General features: G+C 39.2%; 1 protein-coding gene across 3 annotated transcripts in view; it reads right to left on the bottom strand.

The window, feature by feature from the left end:
* SYK (spleen associated tyrosine kinase) overlaps positions 1-24485 on the bottom strand; it is a 43357-nt gene extending 18872 nt beyond the window's left edge. Inside the window, exons 1-6 of one of the 3 annotated variants that reach the window (XM_015849388.3) lie at positions 24344-24485; positions 12472-12927; positions 11727-11887; positions 5028-5166; positions 3142-3223; positions 2178-2224 (exon numbers count right to left, since the gene is read on the bottom strand). In XM_015849388.3, coding sequence (XP_015704874.1) covers positions 2178-2224; positions 3142-3223; positions 5028-5166; positions 11727-11887; positions 12472-12885 — 843 coding nt within the window. In that variant the 5' untranslated portion in view covers positions 12886-12927; positions 24344-24485. Of the gene's footprint in view, positions 1-2177; positions 2225-3141; positions 3224-5027; positions 5167-11726; positions 11888-12471; positions 12928-23255; positions 23340-24343 lie in introns of those variants that run through there. The other 2 variants (XM_015849389.3, XM_032441368.2) reach the window with 2 other exon arrangements.
* Between the last annotated feature and the right edge of the window lie 444 nt (positions 24486-24929).

Here is a 24929-nt window from a genome sequence, read left to right as displayed (position 1 = left end):
AGTGTTCATAAGTGAGTTACTGTTTTTGCATGAATTTGTTCATGTACGAGAACCTGTCAATATTAATTGAAGTCTCTGAGCTCTACAAATATTAGTTTGAAATTTTTGACTTTATATATTTATTTCCCATATCTGTTGTGTTTTTCTTCTATCATGGCAAGTCTTAAGTATAGCAACTACTGGTCAATTCTGACAATATGCATGTATGACCAAGCACCTTTTTGTCAACTACTTGCCAGAGAAATACATGTTCAAGGTTGGAAGTGATCTCATCCAACTGCAACTACTTATAAGTAAGGCAAGTAGTCTTGACAAATCACCAGGGCCTCTTCTGAGTGGAAAGAAGTAGGCACATATGAGTGGACAGTAATGGATTTTACACTGAAGTGACTGTTAGGCATGTTCTCTCTTTTCCTTAAAAAAATATCCTCAAAATCAAGTCTTCAGGATTTGTTAAGACTGCCTGCTCTTTTGAGTTGATTTATGTTAGGCAAGATTAATCATAGCTCATTAGCAAGTCTTTTACCTGTAAAGCACAAGAATCATTATTACTGCAATACACTGATGAAAAAGAAAAGAATTTGGCCCATTTCCTTTTTTATTCAGTCCAAAACATCCATCAGGGTAGACAGATATTGTTTTCTTACTACTGCTTTGAGATGTTAAACATTTAAATTAAGATTTTAAAGGTTTTCCATTTACTTTCATTTATACTTAAACTCCAGAATTTTCTATGAATACTCTAATGCTTATGTAGTATTACTAAACTGAATGTGCTTGCTCTGTCACTATAGCTGTGTATATACTGTGTATATGCATGTGGCCTGCCTGGTGTGCTTAAACACCCCATTCATACGTGTAAATTGCATAAATCCAAGCCTGGGGACAAAACAGCGCCTATTTTGACCATATAATTCCATTACTTTTAATTAATTCTATTCCTCAAGTCATGAGGGCCTTTATACTGGCACGAGATTTTACAGCTTTGATATTTGGAACTCAGTTTGTCCAAATGTATCTGTTCCATCAATCTGTAATATTCTTTTTGTGACTGTCATGGTTTAATAACCATGGATAACAGGTGGATTTTTCGTTCAAACCATGACAGTGACTTTTTACAGAGTCATATCCTCCAATTGATACTTACATTTGAAATTGTCTGTTTTCACTGTAAGGTATTTAAGAATTACCAGCTTATGGGTACGGGTTCTGCTGACAGATTGGTTCTTTGTATGGCTGCCTTTTTATGTATCTGTGGATTTAGTAGGAGAGGGTGTAGTATAGCAATTAATGTGCTCTCAAATCTCCTCCTCAAGTCGCTGCTTCGTGCCTAGTCATTCATTCAAACTGGTGTCAAAACATAATTCTGGAACAGGTATTTGCACACTCAGTCCCCAACTGTTTTGATGAGAACTGATATGTAAACCACGTGGTGTGGATATGCAGGCAAATTCTTAAGTTTTGCAGTTGTACTTTATTTTCTTTAAGGTGTTTTCCAAGCTGGGCAATCCTATGATTCTATGAAAAACCTAGATGATTAGGTCCTCCAGGGAGTGGTGAAACAGCTAAACAACTACAGCTGAATGAGAAGGTGTTACCTATCACTCCTCAGGTGGCTCTTGTAATCAAAGGAGTCTAAGAGCGTAGGCAATTATAATCACAAACAGGCATGCTCACTCATAAAAATGTTAACAAAAAATTTTCCATTAATTTCACTATAAGAGGAATCAAACCATCATGCAAAACTGGATGTTAACTACATATACAAGGTATGGAAACATCTGGCTTTACTCAGTAAAGTGAACCTTCATTTTTACTTCAGCTGCTGATGTCTTGAAACATATGTTTTAAAAAGTACAGTATCTGTCCTCCTACTGTTGATACAGTCACTAAAGAACTTGACCTTTAATATTAATTTTACATATTGAAACACACTGATTTTCACATACATTATGTATATAAAACAGAATCACAAAATTAAATGCTTAATAGCAAAATACAAAAATCTTATGAAAGCAATAGGCACGACAAATATTTTAGGCTTATTTTCTATTTACTGCTTATAAAATAACCCCTAGAAAAATAAGTCCACTCCCACAGTATAAACATCAGGATTCCCAGAAGATTATGCGACAATAAGGCTTCTTAAATAAATTTATTGCTACATCGCCACCTACCTTGGAAGGGGTTCCAGGGAGAGGACGAGTGTCAAAAACAACATTATCTGTGAAAGAATCAAATGTGGAAAGATACTGAAAAAGGTAAGAAATGTACCAAAGTAATAATTCACATGAAAGACCAACTTTTTACTTTCAAGTCATACTGCAGCATTTCTCTTAGCTCATTTTCTTGGCTTTTGGATTTAATGTGCATCACTCACACTTTGGTACTTATTGCCACAAAGACAAAACTATGTGCACTGCCTTAATAATGATTGAAAGGAGTGTAAAAAGTAAGAGCACATATGTTCAGCATGGCTCTGCCTTCCAGTTAGAAAAACAGAAGAGGGCTCTTATAAAGAGAACACTGCTTCTGAAATAAGAGTCAGAGAAGGATCAGGCAGCAAAAGAGGAAGTGGATGCGATCTCATTTGTGTAAACACAGATGACGCATGACATTAAAGAAGGAACAGGTCCAAGACTGCACGGGATCTCAGGACTCCTCTTATCTCCCCAGACAAAAGTGCCTCCAGATACTGTAAGTGGGTAGCATTTTAAAGACTCTCTTTTTCAGCATCAGGTGCAGTGAAATCTTTGTCTCACTGCCCCCTACCCTTAAATGGCAGCACTGCCATGCTGGCATCTCCCTGGAGTAAAGTGTGTTGGAAGAACATCAGGACAAGCAACTTGGGAGCACAGATAGACCAAGAAGTGCCACTTCAAGTCGTAAAGTGCATTTTTGATCTGATGTTACTTTTAGATCAACCGCAGGTGATATCCTTCCATAACATACAGGATCTGCTTCCAGCCTGCATGATCTAGTGGATATCAACTCACTTGAAAATTTAGTATTTCATTTTTTTTAAATCCAAATTTAAATTACACCTATGGCAATCAGCTCCCACCCAGTTCGCAAGTGCAAAAAATGCACACATGATCTACTGATCTACTTGTGCTTTTCAAAACAACAGAAATAACTTACCACTTTCAGAGCCATGTCGTGGACAGGGAATGGACAGAACCCTTAATAATCCATCTGGTTTGTATGAATAATGCTCAACTAACTACCAGAATAAGAGAAAAAAAAAAAAAGAGAGAGAAAGAAGAAAGAGTGAGATACCAAAAGGTTAAAGGGGTTTTGACTGTCTTCTAATCATTTGCTTATGTGCAATAATCTATATTTCTCACAGCAAATGATCACAGAATTGTAGGGGCTGGAATGAACCTTGAGAGATCCAACCCCCCTGCCAAAGCAGGCTCCCTACACCAGGTCGCACAGGTAGGCATCCAGATGGGTCTTGAACATCTCCAAAGAAGGAGACTCCACAACCCCCCTGGGCAGCCTGTCCTAGTGCTCCATCACCCTCACTGTGAAGAAAGTTTTTTTGGTGTCTTTTTTTTGTGCCAAACTTCCTATGCTTCAGTTGGTTGCCATTTCCCCTTGTCCTATCACCACACACTGCTGAAAAGAGTCTGGTCTCATCCCTTTGCCTGCATCTTAGATATTTATAGACACTGATCAGATCCCCTCTCAGTCTTTTTTTCCTCAAGGCTGAACAGACCCATGTCACTCAGTCTTTCCTCATAAGAGAGGTGCTCCAGGCCTTTATCATCTTCACATCTAGAACCTTACTGTGGATATCCTTAGGCCATCTTTACTTTTCTCTAGCAGAGCCATGTATTTCTGAAGGGATTTTGTGGCTGAATCTGGAACCCAATCCAAGTACTGGATTTGCGAGATGCTATATTCCTCACCTGGCTCTGATAACAACATTTTTAAAGCTCTAAATAAGTAACTTATAAATAAGTTTTGCTGTTGACAGAGGTGGTGGGTTTATTGGTTTTTGTTTGAAAGATGCTCTCTTTGGCCTCAGGCTCATAATGGGGTGTAAACAGTTAAGACATATAAAGCACCAATAGCTGTGGACTTTTGTGTTCCTGTATTATCCTATCCATGTTTTTTGTCATTACAATACAGGAACATGACTCTTATTTTGGTGTTGGTGTATTTAGGTAGGAAGAAAGTGGTCTACAAATAAAAATATACGCATGTTCAAAAAACATGCATATTTTGCAAGTTGCTTAAAATTTCCAATAATTCAACAAAGGAAATGTGCAGGATATTTACAAGAATTGCTAGGCGTTAATATACACAGGTAAAAACTTGTTTTTTAAATTCATGACTCACTTTTTTTTACTAGAGTTATAAGGAAGAGTACACAGAATTCTTCAAGGCTTTTTCTTCCTTTATGTTCTTCAACCTATCCAATACTTTCTCCAGTATTCAGTTTTATTTCCAATTACAGCATAGTTAACTATCCAGTTCCCAACTGTTTTATTTTTAACAGAATTCAGACATCTTCTTGTGGTAATGATTACAAATTACATTTGCTCAGTAAGGAATTTCAAAGCTGAAGAATTATGTGTACAGCATGCCAAACCACCCCCTGTGCCACTTAAAATTCCGCTTATCATTATTACAAAGGGCATAAGACAAACAGTGTACCAGGCATAACTGTTATTGTATACAGTATGTCTCTTACAATTAAATTAGTCTTCCATTCTAGAGAATGTCCAGTTAACTGAATAATGATTACAGCAGTTTAAAACTCAGTGAAGCTGTAGCATCACATTTTAAAATGATTTAAATCTTTACATTTACTTAGCTTTCTGTGTAAGTAGAATTTTATTTAGTAGTTTTATTTGTGTAGGAAAACCACAGAAAGTTGCAAGGAGGACAAATAAACTGCTCTAACATGCTTCTATTTAGCTAAAGACAGTTGAAGCACAGCAAAGTTAAATAGACCGCCTAATAGGGTAGAACTGCAACATGATGACAGATACCCAAGTGATTCAAATTAAACAGACCTGCCAGAGGGTATCAAATCTTTTTCCATCTGGTATGGAGAGCTTTCCTGTCTTATCTTTGTCAATACGGTAATGCAGTACTTTTCCATCATTCAGCAGACAGAGGGCATAGGAACCATTGCTGTCCCTTTCTCGGATTCTGTAGGATTAAGAGAGAATTTTAGGGTTACTCTTTACTATCAATGAGAAGTTGAAGATGCTTTTTAAAATCACGTTTTCCTTTAAGCTTTTGAATTACAGAACAGCAAAGCCTGAACAGCAATTTCAGAAGACATTTTATTGAACCATTCATTTCCTAGTGTAATTTGTTTTCAGATAGACTTCTGTAATTCCTCTCTTTTTTCTCCTCAAAGTCATCATATAACAACAGAAAATCCACGATGTGGAGCTCTTTGCTAGCCAGCTACAGAACACTGCAGTGCACACTGTGCTCTCTGAGCTAGGAAGCACCTGAAAAACTCGTGCACTGCAGGTCTACAAAGCCCACGGAAATCCATTGTGTATAAGTAGATATATTTCAATCCCAGCTACAGTTGACCCAAAAATTATTAAAAACAACAGATAAGCGTATTCATTAAAATAAGACTCTCTTTTAATTCTGAAATTAACAGATGGCAGCAAGGGTAGAGAGCAAAATTGCAAAATACTAGAAGAAGATAATGAGGAATATATGTAATGGGAAATTTTTGCCTGTGCAGTAAGTGAGCTTCTGGAACTGGAAAAAAAAAAAAAGGTAGATTTCTGTAATCATTAATTATAACTTCCATATATAAAATGTGTAGGTATCCTGATATCCTGCTTTCAGAAGATCTGAGATGCATTTACTGTGTTGAACAATTGTATACTCAGGGCTAATTCACACTGAGACAAGATGTCTTCTAGTGACTGTAACCAGAGTAGTTAAGAATTTGCTACTAGCTCCATTACACTTGGCCTAGCATTTTTAAGTTCAGAAATTAGCTTTTAGTTTAAGCTGCATGTGCTCAGTTGCAGCTGACAGCAGCACTGAGGCAGCAGCACAGTCAGATGAAAATTGTCTGGAATATTTTTTTTCTCTCCCATGAAAAGCCCAGATTCAGCAACACCTACATTTCCAGTTTCAGTGTGCACAGAAAGGGTCTCTCTCTCCATTGAGTTTGCCTCCTTTCCTCTTCATGCCCCCCTCCCCCTCTACAGCAGCATGTGATGCCCACAGTGGTGGTTTTGAAACTAATTGATCTTTAAGGTCCCCTCCAACTTATGGCATTCTTTGATTCTGTGCTGATCAAATCTGACAAGCGATGGAGTGACCTGCTTGACCACTTGATTTCCTAGGGCAGTGTGGGACACTGCGCAGCTCAGCAGATTATTCCCATATCAATGGAGCCCAGATTTGAATGACTCTCAGGAAGATTTTCAAAGTGCTGCTCAGAAAGAATTGAGGACAGTGTTTACAAAATCCTGTTTTTTTGCAAGAAGAAAGACCACTGTGGTCAAGTACATCTGTCAAACAGTTCTCAGATTTGACACTGAAATTGATCTTAGTCGTCACCATATACATATAGAAAAAGCAAGCAATAAATTCTGTTCCTCAGTCTCTCAACTCTGAGCTAAAACACTGTTTTACTACCCAGGCATCTATTTATCATGAAGATTGATTGTTATTGCCTAACATGTGAACAGGACACCAGATAAAGTTAGAGGGAAGTAGAGATTCTTTTTTTCTGAAACCAAAGTAACTTGCATACTGTTTCCAAAGCAACTTGAAACACATGGTGGTTTTTCATGACATGCAGGTGTTTTCTCAGCATGATGATTTCCTGTGCTTACTGACCAGTGGAGAGAAACAGGTTCTGCTAAAATGAAGAATGACTTCTGCTTTGTCTTCCTCTGACTTGCTCCTAGCAAAGGTTTGGAAAGATGTTTTCAGAATAGAAGAAAGTGTTTCCAAGACATGGATAAGTATTTCATTGTGTTCAGAATACAGCAGAAGTTAAGATTGTAAAAACTCAACAGTTTGTTTCACAGTTCCAAGTTTGCTTCATGTTTCACTTGTGGAAATGGTGGCTTCAATATGATTAGTCCTACCGAAACTGATGCCCTTTTGCAGCAGTTGCTACTACCACAGGAGGTACTCTAATTATTAAAAGCACAGACATCAATGAGAAAAGTCCCGATTCCTTAGGAGTATAGCACCAATCTGAACACCTCCATCAATATGCAGTACAGGATAAGCAAAATTCATATTTTTAAAGTTATGTTCAGCTGTGCCCAGTCAACTTGAGAACAGTCTTGTTCCCTAACAAGCACAAAAGCAGAAGACACGTGTACCTTTTGAAACATGTCTGAAAAACAAAAGAGCTTGGAAACTAAAAAGTACTGCCCAAGTCTTAATTTGGCATTAACATCACTTACTTATTCAAAAAGTGCTCCCACAGAACTTGTCATTACAGTTCCAAATGAAAGCTTTTCTGCCTCTGTTCATTATCGTAGGACAGATTTCAAAATTTCACAGAATCAGAATCACCAAGGTTGGAAAAGACCTTAAAGATCATGCAGTCCAACCATTCACCTATTACCAATAGCTCCCACTAAACCATGTGCCTCAACACAACATCCGAATATTGCTTGAACACCCTCAGGGTCGGTGACTCCACCACCTCCATGGGCGGCCCATTCCAGTGCCTGACCACCCTTTCTGAGAAGTAATTTTTCCTAATGTCCAGCCTGAGTCTCCCCTGGCACAGCTTAAAACCATTCCCTCTAGTTCTATCACTGATTACACAGAGAAGAGGCCAACCCCCAGCTCACTACAACCTCCCTTCAGACAGTTAGAGAGAGCAGTGAGGTCTCCCCTGAGCCTCCTCTTCTCCAGGCTGAACAATCCCAGCTCCTTCAGCCTCTCCTCATAAGGCCTGTGCTCCAGACCCCTCACCAGCTTTGTTACCTTCCTCTGAACAAGTTCCAGGGCCTCAATGTCCTTCTTGCAGTGAGGGGCCCACATTACAGTCTTGCAGACTTTAGTAACAGCTGCATAAGTTAGGTTAGCCCTCTAGAACCGAAGCTTGATATACAGTATCCAGTATTTTACATTTATCATAAAAAACTGAATCAAACAAAAAAGCTCAAACTGAAAGATTGAAACCTATTCAAGTGAAAATCGATATTTTGACATCATCTTGATGCTGCCTGAGCTATTCACAGTCATTACATCAGTTTTGGGGTCTCTCTCCATAAATGCAAATTTGATTCTACGTAAAGTGAGCACAATCAGAGCTCAAGCACATTCAGAAAAAAATCCAAACTTCAAACCACACTATGTGTCTTAATGTGCTCTGAAGTTAAGCACGGTATTTTCCATTCTCTAATACAAAATGAAAGCAAAAAATCTTCTTTAAAAGATCATTTTTTAAAGAAGTATTTTTACAAGGAAGGAAGACAGCAGTGAAATGTCAAGCACTCTTCCATTTCATGCCATCATAGCTAATTATAAATTTGCATGAAAAAAACAAAGAGAATAAAGAAATAACATAAAGAGAATAAACAACTGTAAACAAGCAATACTGCCCTTTCACCCAATGACATAAGCCTGAAAAAGTAATATCTTTAATGTACAGAAATCCAAATTCACAGATACAATAAAGAGAAGACTAAAAGTATCTGAATTCTCTAGTACATGTACAATCAAAACAGGAATTTTAGAAGTAACAGAGAAACTCAAATTGCTAAACAATGCAATGTAAAATAAGTTCGATTTTAATTCTCCTGACATCAGTGCTGGAGTATTTCGTATGCTTTTATGTCTGCAATATAATAGCAATTGTTAACTATTTAGAATATCATTATAAACTCTGTAAAGAGCTACACATTCTTTCCAGAGTCTCTGTCTGTCTGGAAGCAACCACAACACCACCTCATTTTTTTCTGCTTTCATGTAAAAAGCCAAATGATCTTTCCCTATAAATCAAAGATTCCTTGAGGGTAAAAAAAAAAAAAAGAAGAAGAAATACTATTAAAACATGGCTCACTGACTGTATAGGAAACAAAAACAAACAAACAAAAAAAGACAGACTAATGGGGAAAGTAATTAGCTAAATGCTTGCTTTAGGAATGTTATGAAATTAATATAAATTACTTATCCAAGGGCATAAGCAAGTTTTTTGTTGGTAGTGTCTTCTCAGTGATAAGAGCTTCCCTGATGTCAAAGTTTCTGACACTTCCCACTAAACATGAAGACACAGCCATTCCCTGCTTGCCTGTCCTTGTGATCATCTTTCTTGTAATGTTATTCATACTGCTGTTCTTCATTTTCACTTCAGAAATCTGCACCACACTGCACATACTGCAAATTTGAGGGCAATATGTAATCTGTAAGAGGACCACACAAAGGTAAAAATGGACTGACTGTAGTCTTCTATTATACCACTTCCCTTCCCCTCTCTAAGAACGTATTAAAAACTACTTCAGAAATCACAGAATCATAAAACGGTTTAGATTGGAAGTGATCATGTAGTTCCAACCCCCCTGCTATAGGCAGGGACGATGAGCAGCCTTCTGATGTCTGCATACTACAAAATTTAAGAGCTAGGTCAGCCACAGGCTGTTGTTATCGAAAATGGAATGCAAAACTTTATTTCCTTCTAAGACTATTGAGATTTTCTGCAAAGTGATGGAAAAACTTGGGAAGCAGGACTGCATCACCACGGTCTATTTTTCTCACAACAAAATACACTATACTGCCCTTAAGCCCTACAAAATAGCTTTCTTCTAAAACTGCATCTGACTTTTCTTAGTAGAACTATTTCAGTCAGGTATCACAGTGCCACCCTTAGTGGCAAATGTCCAGAAGAAGATACTAAGAGTAACACAAATACAAAAAGCTACAGGTATCACTAATACAGACTTGCTCAGACAAAACAGAAGAAGATACTAAGAGTAACACAAATACAAAAAGCTATAGGTACCACTAATACAGACTTGCTCAGACAAAACTGTATTTCTGGTACAAACAACCAACACATTACTTCTCTTGCTGAATTATGAAGTAGTCAATGACCTCACCTTGATTCTTCCCTAGAAGCATAAGAGTCAACAGCAGTTAAGTGGTTACTGAGCTCTAAATCTGCGGAATAGGCAGCCCATACAAGAACAATTAATGTGTTTCACAGCATCTCTCCAGTAGATGCAAAAGTATAGACTGCTGTCCTTAATAAGAAGGACATAAGCTGAATGTAAGTTCTAGAGATGCTTCTCATGGTTTAAACAGAATTTCAAAGCTAGAATTCTGACCAAAGAAATAAACTCCCCAACATGAAAGAAGCCTTCTGAGTTGAAACAGAGATTCCCATCAATACAATGAGTCCCAAATATCTGCTCATAAGAAATGTTAGCTACAGTATCATTTTTTTTTAGTTTTTTTATGAAAACTAGTTTCCTTTATTTGTCCAAAGAGAAGCACTTTGACCACATACAAACCAATATATATGCTAGGGTAAACTGGAAAAGAAGTGAGTCTTGATATATCAACACCATGACTCAGATGATGCAACAATAATTTGGTAAGATTTTGCTCCTGTAGACAGAAAATAGTAAAAGAGATGAAAAAATTCCCAACACAAAAAGAAAGAATGACATTGTTGTGCCTGTGGTAATGTACCATGCGCTGACTACTTTCATCGAACCAAATAAAACCAATCCAGTGCTACTGACAGAAGAGTTCAGATTGGCCACACAAACTTTTTTTCCTTATAGTCTGCAGAGAAAACAGCAGAGTAGGTGACTTTTAGGGCATCATCCTAAGAAACAGGACAAGAAGCGAAAATATGAAGGTGCACTGAAACTTGAGTGAAAGTAATGAAGTACTAAAAGCTCAGAGATTAAGATGGGAGGTATTTCAAGAAATCAGATGTCAATACACTCAAAATATTAGTAGGTAAGACATGACAGGAAGTAACTCAGTCTGAAAAGAGGATTTAGAGGACTTAAAATTTAAGCTGCCCATATAAATAAATATGAAGGCCGCATCTCCATTAATTTGGAGCTTGGCAGAATAATGGCAAATCAGTAATGAGAAAACAGTTGGTACTGAAGAAGCATGTCCACCCTCACTTCTGAGGTTTTACCTTGGACAAGGGCATGGCTCGTCCCATCAGCTGCGCACAGAGTGTAGCCCTCTTAAGCAGGAGGATGGCTCAAGAAGGAGCTGCAGTCTGCCAAGAGCCCACATTGCCGCAGGAAGTGTGAGAAGAAAGGAGCATCATGAGCATATTGCAGACTGACTATAACCCCAGACTCTATCCCCCTGTGCTGTCTGGTGGGAAGAGGAGCTGGGCATGAAGGAGTGAAGATGAGCTTGTAAAAATGGGAGGGGGAGTGTTCTGAGGGTGGTTTATATTTTTGTCTTTGTTATTTACTATCCAAATTTTAATTTGTAATAAATCAGTTTTCTCTAAGAACTGGTAAACAGTTTCCCAGTTCTCTTTCATGTTGACCAACAAGCTTTTCAATCCTGTTTTCTGACTTCCCATCCAGCTGCAGTGGCAGATTGTGAGAGCAACTTGGTTGGCTAAGGTTAACTCACCACAGCCACTTAGTATGTGTGGATAAATTCAGCAGGCATCTGTGAATAAGCCACCTCTTTGGGCATACTCTCATTTGCTGTTCATCCAAGTGATTTAATGATGGTAGTGATAAACGACAGCAATGCAGGAAAACACTCACAAAAATTTTCCATTGTTTCTTGACCCAATGAGGATACGGTGCTCTGACTCTTCCCGGGAGATCCTCCCATGGAACCAAGGCATCTTCTCATGGGCTGTAGTGGCAATCAGTTTCTCCAGCTGAGGCTTTTGGCTAATTATAGCTTGTTCAAGAGCATGACCCTGGAGTGGTAAAATAATAGGACATTCTAACTGTCTTCTGCAGTAGAAAACATACAGATGTAACCCCAGTATTGCATTGCATTTGGGACACCTAACACATGCACATATTTACTTTATGTGAAGAAAAATACTAGTTGCTACACAGACACTGAAAGACAAAATACGCTAGAGCAATTTAAACATCACAAAGCTGGGATTTTTCCTTTATCTCTAAGAAAGAAGTGAGTAACTTAAGACATCAGTATCTTAACTGAAAAGATAGTCTGACATAGCTAGGTATACTTAATATCCCTGGGATGTCAAACTGCATCTCCGAGTGTTGTCCAAACAGTGCTGGAGCTCTGGCAGCTTGGTGCCATGACCTCTGTTCTGGGGTGCCTGTTCCAGTGTCCTGTCACCCTCTGGTGAAAAGCCTTTTTTCAGTACCCAACCAGACCCTCCTCTGATGCAGCTCCATGCTGTTCCCTTGGTGGGTCCTGCCACTGTTATCACGTAAGAGATTAGCACCTGCCTCTACTCTCCCTTAGTGAGGAGACTCTAGGCTACCATGAGGTCCACTTCATGGCAAATTCACCTGGATTTACCTGCAGATTCCATGTTTGTTTGACATACTCTCTGATGAGGTTCTCTTTTAAATCTTCAAAGGGCCCTGTTTTGGGCTCAACGCCTGGTGGTCGATTGAAAGATTTTCTCAGCAGACAGATAAGGCCATCTGCTTCCTCTGAATGATAGTTAATGAGTTCAGCAGGACTTGCATGTGATTTGCCTCCTGCAATAGCATATGTCCCACTCAGCTCTCTCTCAATTGTGTAATGATGAACCTTCCTTCCATAGGCCAAGGATAATGCAAAGCCCCCTAAGTAATTCCGGCTTTGGCGAAGCAGGTATAGTCCATCACTCATTCCTCCTTGCATCAAATACTCCTCAGCATCCTCACGTGTAATATTGCCAAAGAAGTATGGCAAATGGTTAGCAGGGTTAGCCATGCTGGAAGCCATGATTTTTTTTTTCTTTCCAAGTAGTCAATTAATGTTTAATGCCTGAAATGAAAAAAGGAAACATGAGCATCACTAGAAGTTATTAATGTGATAGTGTAATCTTGAACAGCTTTCATTTCTAATTCCTTATATTGGAATAATATAAAGAAACACAACAAAATTACAGAAAAGAATGAAGTTCGGTATCTCTGAGGAGTACTGAAGACAATATAAATAGCTTAAATTCTTTTATTCTTAATTTAACAGTTACTCTAGATACAGGAGTACTGTTCTTGATTCCTGTGTTCCCTTGAGTTACCTCAATCTTTGACACTGCCATCAGAAAAACTTACCTTTATTAAACCCTAAGATATGCTTACACTGCCTGGGCAGCTAGGTACTGTCCTATAGAAAAAGACTGCTGTTTCTCCATCTTTACAAGATCACTGCATATCTGATATTCTTTTTTTCCAGTGCACGTACACTAAGAAAAATGTATGTATACAAAGTACAATAATCAAGGACATTAATGTAGAAAATACTTATTGGTTTTATTTTTGTTACTGTTCATCTGTCTTCCCATCTTCCTTTACTTTGAATAAAGGCTGAATAAAGGCTGACAAAAGAATGAGAAGCTCAGCTGCTGTTTCAGTTGCTGTGCAGGATCTAGCTGCAGCACCAGTACACCCTTCACAACTAAAATAAAATGGCAGGATTTTAGGGAAACAAGACAGAAGTCCATGGATTAAAAAATGCAAGTATACGTCAAGATCACTCAGCCTGCCGAGTGTGCAATTGTGTATCAGCTGGCTGAAGTGTGCAACTAAGTCATGTGAAAGTGGGTGGAGAGAACTTTATAGAAAACCAAGCAAGAAGGGAGGATCCCTGGTGCAACACTGCAACTGAGGAGTCAGCATCCTAAAAAAGAACCCTTTGTCACAGGGTGCTTCAGGCTGCCATCTTCCCCGGCAGCCCTGCTGCAAGCATGGCTATTGCCTTCTCAGTTCATAGATGGATCATTACCAAACTGTGGCCAATCTGATATTTCTTGCATATGAGGCAAGAAACAGATGAGAAATACCTTCACTATGAGTATGCGAGGTAGTTGCAGTGAGGGGAGCACACTAGTCAACTGAACAAGAATCCCACAACACAGAAAACATTGCAGAAAAGCATAGACAGGGCACAATCAACACTGAGACATATGTTTTGCAGATCTTCTGTTTTCTCTCCTTCCTGAATAAGGGAGACATTCCAGCTACAAAACTGATTTCTATACAGCTTATTAACTCTTGTGGTTTGCATCCAAAAATTACTAACTTAAGATCACTTTCTACATTCAATTTAACCTTTCCAGCATTTTTGTTGATAAAATTTCCCTTTGCTTTGCCTTTAAAATCTCTACATTTTGAGCAGTTATGATCTTAGTCTAAATTACCTATCAACACATCTCTCCCTATTTATTGCAAAACAAGCCCATAAGGGAAGAGGATGGTAGTCAGTAAGTCACCACAAGTAGTCATTCTACAAAAAATACCATCTAAAGGGGAAATTACATTTGCACCAAATGAAGACTAAGAAGACATCCCTTTAATTAAATGCATTATTTTAGTAGCTCACTGCAGGGCCAGAGGCTTGTAATCACTGACCACGTGGTCTAATTGGCTGTTCATAGTGGTCTACTCCAGGACCCACACAGGGGCCAGTAATATCCAACATCTTCATTAATGAGAGGGACAGGGGGGCTACAAGTTCACATATAATACTTAACTGTGAGCTGTAGCGGATAAAACAGAGGATTTTGATGCCAGTTTGAGGGACAATGAAAGAGTGGAGAGCTGAGATTAGATGAATTTAATTTATCTGACTGGGAAAAAAAAATTGAGGTCTTGCACGTGGGAAGGAATAATGCCATACACAAATATACACTGAGAACTGTCAGCCTGGAAAGTGGAGTAAAATAAACTTGAAGTTGTGGTGGCCAATAAAATAATCAGGACCCAGCAAAGTGACTCTAGAACACCTAAAGAAAAATACTACCAGCAGCTCGAGGAAGGGATCCATTCTCTCTTCTCAGCACTGCTAAGTACCCTGCTGGAGTACTGTGTGAAGTTCTGGGCTCCTCAGTACAAGGTAGAGATGGACATAATGTAGAAAGTCCATTGGAAGACCCCTAAAATGGTAAAGAAGCTGGAGCATCTTCCCATAGATAGAATGCAGAGAAAGCTCAGGCTCTTGAGCTGAGAGAAGGCTCAGGGAGATCTCATCAAGGTGTAAAGATATCTGGAGAGAGAATGTAAAGACAATGGAGCTAAGCTATGTCTTGTATCCACTGAGATGAGGCAAGGGTCACAAACTGAAACACAGAATGTTTCTCCCAATCATTAAAAAACATCTATGCTGTAAGAGTGGCTGGGAACTAAAATTGGCTGCCCAGGTAGGCCTCATGCATATCAGCTCTTCCTCTAGGGAATGGGAGACCAACAGATCAGCTTGCAAGAATTATTGTCTTGGGCACTCCAAAAGTTGTGTCCCCTATTTATTTTCATGGAAAAAAACATGTATAAAGAGCACAATAACACTATTTGATAGAGCAAATTCTCAGCTACAAAATATTGTTTACCAAAATAGTCACCACCATTAGCAAAGCATTTTCAGCAGCAATGAACAAAAGCCTACGTGCGGAGATTGTAAAAATATGCACCAGCAGAGGTGAACAAGTGTCACTGTTGCCACTGTTGAAACAAACCACGGACCACACCACCACAGTCACATCCACTGTTTAGTCTCTAAACATTCAGTGTCAATGGATGTAATGTTGTGCTACTATTTCTGTATGGAGGAATTCAGCGGCACACTTTTCCTTGATACACACTTGCATGCCAATACCATTTACTCAGATAGTACCTTTGTTGCCATATGTTGTGTGGGAATGGAGGAGGCTGATGCCCCATACATGTCAGTGTGCAGGAGGCATTTTGACAATGTCCTCATCAATATGCTCACGCTTTTGGTTGCTCCTGAAGTGCTTAGGCAACTGGTCTTGAAGATCTTTGAAAAGCCCTTGCAACCGATCTATTCTGTTTATAAGATAAAGAATACAACAGCTTTGTACCCTGAAAACTTTTCTGCTGGGGATTTCACAACCTAAATCTAATAATACCATCAGTAAGTACCCCAGAGAGACAGTGCACAGCAGATCCCTGCAGCAGCACCAGAATGTGCACAGACAGTCCCCAGCCCGCCATACCTCAGCCGGAAGGAGGAGACGTGCAGCACCCTGCCAAGCATTGAGGGTGTCACACAGCACAGAGGCCTGCAAATGCCACCTTCTGGCAGGCCCCTGCACCCCATGCTTCTCAGGAGCTATTATCTGCTGAAATCAAGGGAGTACCACACTGACCTGATGGCTTGACTGTGCTTCATCATCCTGGAGGTTCTGGGAACCATGCGTTTTTGAACTGTGTCCAATAAATATCCTGTTAATTTTCAGAGCAAGAGTTCTTCCAGAACCAAACCTCAGTCTCCTCTGTAGGATACTTCCCAGAAGTGTCTAAGCACCTCCCTTGCACTCACCCAGCCTCTCACTTCCCAGCACCAGGTACTGGCTCTCCAAGGCCATGACCAGCTGCCAGCTGGCAGGTCCTGAAAAACCGTGTCCAGCTGCTCTGAACACAGGCCACGTTGACAGCTCCATCCCTGCTGTGCACACCACTCCAGTCTGAGCAGCCAAGGATGGCTTTCTATCCAGTATGAATCTCTACTGATCCCAGTAGCAGAAGGAGCTGGGATACTGGGCACAGCTGCCATATATTATCCTGAGAGCACAGGAGGTTTGCAGTGGCAGGTGACTGGCAGTGAGGTAAGCTTAGACACAGAAACATTATGCAGCATAATTCGTGCTGGCTCTTCACTAGCAGTATACAGCCAATTTGGAGAAAGTGCCCCAATAATTCTGTGTCATCTGCATTCAGAGAAAGGTACAGCACTCTGTATGGCATTAATAACACTGTAGTGAACACAATTCCTACATAAAAAATGCTGCTCTGCATCTGAACGTATTTTCATGGGAGTATTTCAAGGAAGTTCACTTCTCTGTACTATCAGTTTCAAACTTCATACATTTTATGCTAGCAACTCCATCTCTAAAATGGATAAAGAACTTAGGAATAAGTATGTAATATGGAATAAAGCAGCAAGAAAGAAAAGCTTCTGAAGATCTTGATCCTGACACAATGGCTACACAAGTTACAATTCAATTTGATTTTGCTGTGTTTTAACTCAAGCTGCTGCTGAGTGTGCTGATTCTTCAATAAATGTTGAAAAAACTGGAATTTGCAACAAATACAGAAGCAGAAAGCAAAATAATACAAAGCAGAAGCAATGGGCATGCAAAGTAATAGGACCAACAGCCTCTGGCTAAAATTTCTCCACTCTTTCTAAAAGATGTTCAAATCCACACTACAAACAGGCAGCGTGCACAGTCATGTTAAGTTAAACTGAACTCCTCGTCTCAGATATGGAATACACAGGTGTTAAATCAGCACATTCACTGGCAGTTTAAGTGTTGGCCTGGAAATCTCTCTACATACTTGGGAAGCCAGTCAATGCTGAGAGTCACGCTGCTGTTCTGGCACTGCTGTAGCCCACCTATAATATTTGAAAATATTTAAGCATATCTATGACAGGTGTAGCTGCAGCTTTGGACAGCACAGCACTGGACCACCTGTGGAAAGGTAGCTGAAACTGCAAGCTGCCCAGTCAGATCAGAGATGTGTTGTGCTCCTGGAGCTCCTCACCTGCACATTCCTTCATTCACACGCTGGGGCTGGAATTGGTCCCTGCTCCTCCCTCACCATTTTGATGGCTAGGTGTATGTTTTTATCAACACTGAAACATGTGGGAATTAAAAATTTACAAAATTACATCTGACATTCTGATGTTATTATGATGATGTTATCTGATCATTGAAGGCTCTATAGCTACTGAAATATTTCCTGAGGAAATCATACTTGACTTGGTAGCACTTAGTGTACTTTATATAGTATGCTTTTATAAGGGGAAGACATGCTAATAAAAAATACTACAACAGTTGTATAGTATAGTATTCATTGGTTTCTTAGGTTCTCCATACAAATTTTAAACAAACAAATGAAGTGAAATTTGCTATGGTGGTCACGAAGTGACTTTTGGAGCTCTCTATGAGCTTCTGCAATTAGGGTATGGATGATCATTTCTCAAAAAAATTACATTCCCACAGGTGTTAGGCATATTTTTTCTGTTCCACGACACTTTCCTTTTCAGATTCCTATATCTGATTAACTTCACACATTTCATAATTTTTCTCTAAAAATCTTTTAAAATGCTTTAAAAAGTTACTGGCAGACATTTGTGAATTACTTCTTTTCCTTGCAGTAAAAAATGTCAGGTTTGGGGTTTTTGTTTTTTTTTTGTTTTGTTTTGTTTTGTTTTGTTTAACAGATATTTTAACAGACAAATATTTTGCTTTTTGTTTTTCTTTAGAAAAAGAAGAGAAAGAAGCAACTAAAAATATCAACATTTCCTTTCCCTTCCTCACTGTTCTCTACTATTCTTGCTTCCCTTGTCTTCTTTCCCACTGAACTCTTATTGCTTCACAATTTCAACTACTGCCTTTGGCTAATGGTACCTCCTGTCACTGCAAGCATTTCTGTCTTAAAACAAGTAGTTTCATTTGTCTGGAAGCCTGCTCCCTTTTGTGTAAAGTAGTTTACTTCAGTTAGTACACACTAAGACACCTCAGCAGTTAAAAAAGCCTATTTAGGGATCCTAAAGCTATTTCTGAATACTTCTGGACAAACAAGCTGAGTTAACTTTAATACATGAAGATCTTCTCTGTTATTGTTTATTTTAAAGCACCTGCAGAAAAGCAAAAAGTAAAACCTTTTTTTATATACCATGGCAGCTACCACTGCTTCTTGACAGAGCTTTAAAATCAACTTAGAAAGTCAATGAGAACATGTAGAACAAAAATACCAGTCTACTTGCAAGAAGCGTAAAAATAACCGAAACTGTAAGACCAATGGCCTGGCTATTTCCAGGTTCAATCCTAGAGTGACATTAAGGATATCAGCATAGCAGATTTCCAGATGAAATACACTATTTTTATGCAAGACTGCTACAGAGAGATACTGCTATAGCAGAACAGTTATGAAAAAGAAAGCCCTGTAAAACCAAGGCACATCAGGATGTTACCAAATTTTCTCTAAAAATGACTCCAAAATCTTTTTTCAAGGTTCACTATTGCCAGTTGTTTTTCATAAATTTACCAAGAGAAGCAGATATACCAGAACGCTCTACGAATAACAGTGTTTAGCCAAAACAGGAAGGTAAATAAATAAATAAATAAATAAAAACTGCAGTTCTGATCACAGAGCTGTTGATATTGTGAATTTGTTTTACCATCGTAACAGAACAAGACTGATTTCTTTCAGAAAGATGAGGCCTTTGATGTGTATCTCTCTGCACAGTCCCTGGCTTAGTTTAGATTTCTTGGGATTTCTTTTAGCATCAGCTGATAAACAGCATATCCCTCTGAAGAAAAACATCATTTTCAGAAGGTAGTCATTATTAAAAAATTAGATGGAACAAAAGAAATGTATCCTCTCCACTTCCCTCCTCTATCCTCTCTTCTTTCTTCTCCTCTCCTCTCCTCTTTTGTCTTTTTTCTTTTTGAAAGGGAGTGAGGTATGATCTGATACTAGCTTACATAGCTAACATACACTAGCTAACATTAAAGATTGGTTTCTTAAGCAAAATTAATGAACAATTTTCTAAATAGGATCTAGATCAAAGGAAGGGCTTTCCAGAAGTGGTTTCCACCATCACAGATCTAGAAAGGCAAGCTATGCAGAAAAAAATGCACCTGCTACCAATTATCATGTCAGTGAACTAGCAATCCAGTCTCCTGAGGAGCAGGAAACCCTTTTAGCTAGCAAACAATCACTTGGAAGATCTGTCACCTCACTTCTTACAAGAATGCTTGAGAAGTGGTATACAGAGAGGGAGACAAGGGTTCTCTCATTCCTCCTCTGGTGGAAGACTATTTGCAGCACCTGGACCAGTGAAATACTTTTGATAAGGCACGTTTATCACTGGGGAAAAAAAATAGGATGTCAGGCTTCTTTGTTCATGATGTGCACTGTCAATGGTTATACAGCTAAACAGTCCAGAGTGGTGTTTACTATGACAGACTACCATCCTTTCCAGAGGGAATTCTTCAGTGTATTGAGTGCACTCTTCCCCCCTCCTCCTTCAGGAGTCCTGGCTGCACCACCTCAATCTTTACATTCACTGGATGCAGACGGTCACAAAGTTAAGCTAACTTAAAGCAGCAGGTGGTTTCCTTGTGAAACCTGAGGATGGAATATTCACCTAATGTCACCTGCCTCACTGTGCACTTTGGTTCTGGGGCTGTCCTGATGTGTGCATGACCAGAATTGGTCATAACAGCGTTATGTAACATAATACTCAGAAGTTTGCAAGATGATTCCCTAGTTCAAAAGGTAGCTAATGCCATTATCCAGTTTCCAAATACAGCTCTCTTGTAGCCACAGCCACTTCCTCAACTTCCTCAAGTTGGCTTTACCAACTTCTGAACAAAATATCATGAAAATCATACGTCCTCTTCGAAAAGCAGATGTAAATTCCGACACTCTATGTCAGTGATAGGCTGCATTGATGTTGCTTTTTCTTAAAGTTTCGGGTATTGGTGACCTTCACCTTGCAACAGCTGCTTTTGTTTTTACACACAGCTAACTGCTTGTCTTGATTCAACTTACTGAATTTGGGCTGAGTTTCCCAGAGAAAAAACTTACCCATAAACATGTTTCACACACTTACTAGCTTGCTTTTCTATGTTCTTTTCAAACAAAATGTCAGAAACTGTTTTTCAGTTAAAATTTTCTTGCAAAAATTTTTTTAAAGAGCTTTAAAAGGAAAAAGTCCTGAAAGCAAATTTCCAGCTCCAAATAAAGAAAATACCTTTTCATTCAGCTCTACCAAAAATAAAAAGTTTATTTAAAAAAAAAAAAAAAAAAAGATACTATTCAAGCTAAGGTTAAATCCTCTGAAATTTGTAGAGCTAATTCTGAAATCTGAACTACTATTTTTAAAAGGAGAACTTCACACCCAGTGATCAGCAGCAGCAGCAGCACCCATTTTATCACACTACCTTTGGCATCTCACAGTCTAATTTTGCACTCAGATACCCCTGCTTTAGCTATAAGAAAATGCACTTGATTTTGTGTGTTCTTAAAACAAAGCTGTGGACTTTAAATAAAAAAAAAAAAAAAAAAAAAAAAAAAGTATGTATTTTTATTTTCCCACTAGTTCATTATCTTGTCCAAAGAAAGGGAAAAGAAAAACATAAGGAAAAGACTATCTTGGAGGGCGGGTATAGCACAACTGTGGCTGATGTATTTAGTGATGAGCACTGGATCTTTCACTGATTTTAACGAATCTCTTGCTGAATACAATAATTTTAAAGTATTTCTTTAAAAAATAGACAAACTCTGTTTTTATTTAATTTACAATGTGAAAGATATTTAGATAATTTTAGTACATACTCTCTGCATCTCCAAGCACAGAAGTGATTCTTACAACTGCAGGTCTGTCTTCAGCCTAGGATTTACTCCACGGATTTACAAGGCTGAATTTACATCCAGTACCTTAGTCCTACTTTTTTGTAAAAGCTTTTAGCACTTCTGAGTTTACCTCTACTGAGAATCAGCTCTGAAAGATTCCTAGCATCATCTCCTTGCATTTTGGAAGGTAGAAAAGTTGCTGGACATGCTCAGGACATATTCAGGACACTTCACATTCCATACTTCTTTGGAGGAACACTGTTCCAGAGCAAACTGGGACAAAGCAAGAAGAAAGGCAGGGTAGTCCTCTCTGTTCAAATTAATACATACCACCATCAGCTAGTTACAAACCAAGTGATAGTGAAACCACACAAAATAATACTCTATTACATTTCTGCATTCTGGCTATTTAAGAATATTTCCTACATTTGAAGTTGTTCTGTTACCTGGTACAGAGAGGTGGCAGATACCTATGAGAACTTATAAGATGAAAACTGAAGCTCAATTGGTCTCAAAATATTTTTCCCTTTCTTTCCTTTCAACAAACTCATTTAAAGCAGTGGTCACTTAGTCATTGTGCACACAGAGACAGGAAATTCTGAACTAATTTTGGTTTTGGAATGTAAAGATAAAGCAACACAAAACTGTTTCCCTACAATAAAATGGTATTTTCTCCAAATTAGAAGTTAAGATAATCCTGCAAATGCTTGCAATGTGATTAAGTTTTCACTCTTATGACTGAACTACATTTCTCATGCTCACAAGATTATCTTGAGCTTTTAAAGAAAACACTGTGCTCAGACTGAAGTCGTGCACAGTCTTAGTGGCACAAGTATGTTCATCCCGATGCAGAAGATCACACAAGTACACCTCATCTTTAAATGCAAAATAAACAATTTTAAATAGCTGACTGGAATGATCTTTCTGTAATTGTTACTCACATGCAAAGATACACACTGAATTCCTTATAATTACAATACAAAATCATACATGTTCCCCTTTTCGGCCATTTTATCCTGGAGCTAAACATGTAACTGGTGTGCACAAAACAGGTATTGAACCACTGATCGAAGAGTCCATAAAGCTGAAAAATGGACATCACCATCTAGTACCTTTCTGCCATAAATACAGACACAAACACAATTGCTGACAGTCACAGTATTCTCACTAGGAATGTCAGCCAATTTACTGTGGGCTTTGTAGGGTTTTTTTGTTTGTTTGTTTGGTTTTTAGGGTTTTTTTGTTTGTTTTTTTTTTTGTTTTTTGTTTTTTGCTAAGTATTGAGTAATGAAAAAGCATAAAGAAAGTAAAATGAATCAAAATTGATTATAAAAAAACAAACTTTGATTGCAATCCCATGAACTCTGAACACAACATATATTTCAGTAGTGACTTCTGCTCCTCATGTCTCTGTCATAACATACACACACACCCACACACAAAGATGTATGGTAACATGTCTATGTTATATTTTTTGTTATTAGGGTGCTTAAATCCAGCTTCTGGTTCTACCATCAGTGCTCTAAAATGCAGTTTAGTTTCCAGCGTAACCTGCTACATCCTACTAAAATTGAACTTCTGGTTTTGTCTTCCTGCAACTTCAGATCTAATTCTGCTCTTCTTTCAAAATGGACAAGTAGCACTGTTCACTGCTGATCTTATGGACTTAATACTTTCTAAAGGCAGAAAACCAAGAACACTTCAACAGTTTCTCATGGGGTTTTGCAGTTATTTCATGTACATTTGAAATCTGAAGCAATTACTTACATTTTGGGGCACATTCAGTGATTCCAAACCTTTTAGTTCAAAGTCTTTGCCAAACTATAACATTTCTCCCCCACAGGAAAACTGTCAGAAATAAAGAGCATTCAAACTTCCTTATTTGTCTCTATCACTGAATGTTCAACAGAGGGATGAAAAAACAACACAGTTCCTCTAACTGGGCTGCCTCAACGTGTTCTGCTCTGCTTCAGCTCATGGCCTCTGAGCCTGTAGTAGCACCGAGCTTAAAAGACTGATAGTCACTTGAACCAGACAGCTGTGCCTGTGGATTAAGCTGCAGATTCAGCCCAAAGAATTGAGAATTCTAAATGTCTTTGGATAAAAAGAATATAAAAGAAGCCCAACTGAAAAGAACATCAAAAGAAGTTACAAGGAGTTCATTCCCTTAGATGGAATTGTATTGTTTTGAAATGGAATTACTCTGTAATATTCCATGCATTCTGGCCAAATTGTGTCTCCATCACCTCTGGTGGGGTCGGCGTCACCCAACAAAAGCAGCATCCATCTCTTCCCAGGGTGGCATTACTACACCCACACCCAATGAACTCCAGCACAAACTGCACATAGTACAGAGCTACAGAAGAAAATACTGCCCAATACTGAAATGATCAGCAGCAAGTCAACCATTGCACCCTTAGTACCAACATTCAGCACTTCTAGCAATGCTCTGTGATTATTCTGACAGAAACAAAATCAAGATTTTTTATAAGAAAGAAGCTCTTTTTTAAAGCCATTTTCCCAGGTGCCAAATCTTTTATATACTATGCACCATTCAGAAGCTGAACAGTTACTTTAGTGTAAATTTTACGCTGCTAAAAACTACTCCGCAACACATTCAAAACATGACTAAATCTATATATTTTCTGTATTGAAGTTCCATATTCTAGTTCCTCAAATGCCAGGCTAACGATGTTACTACAGAAGGACGGAACGTTCCAGCTTGCCTCAGCAGATTGGCACATTTACTCGCCGCTCTCCGGGTAAACCCCGGAGAAAAAAGGCGGCTGGCAGACCCCGGCCCACCCCGCTCGTTGTTGCCAGCATCCCCCCGGCCCGGCGTGGCCTCCACTCACCGCTACGGCGGCTCCTCCGCTCGCCGCCTACTGCCGCCCACCGGCTCCTCCTGGGAGCGAGCCGAGCGGCGCGGCTCAGCCGAGAGCTGTGCCCGAGTTATGCGTTGCGAGAGCCGCCGCTTCCTCGTTTTCTCTCTCAGCCGAGGCCACTTCCTCAACGAACTGTCGGCCCCCTGCTCCCTCCCTCGGGCGATTCCGGCCCCCGGCCTGTCAGAACGTTTGTCCATGAGGGTGTGCGGTGTGCGACCCGCGGCGCCCCGACGTGCGTGTTGTGGTGCCCGATGGTGTGAGGTGAACGTGGGAAAGCAGAGGGACGCAAGAGTGGTCGTCTCTTGGGAGAAAATGAATAGACCCGCTGATTGTCAGCATTGAAATGTAATGTATTTCGGTACTTTTGTGTTTTGGTGAGAAAATTGCTTCTGGAGGAGCAAAAACGGTTTGTATTTGAAACAACATAGGATCTTTGTGCTGTATATGGTATTTACTCATTTTGTAGCCGCTGCTAGTATGGAAGAGACAACACCTGGTGTGGAAGAGAGCTGAAGAGGACCCCGTCCCTAAGGCTCCATGTACCAGGGAGTCAATT

Source organism: Coturnix japonica, chromosome Z (genome assembly GCF_054131305.1).
Source record: "Coturnix japonica strain WE chromosome Z, WE-NBRP24, whole genome shotgun sequence".
Taxonomy (NCBI): Eukaryota; Metazoa; Chordata; class Aves; order Galliformes; family Phasianidae; genus Coturnix; species Coturnix japonica.
This window is presented reverse-complemented; position numbering and strand designations above follow the sequence as displayed.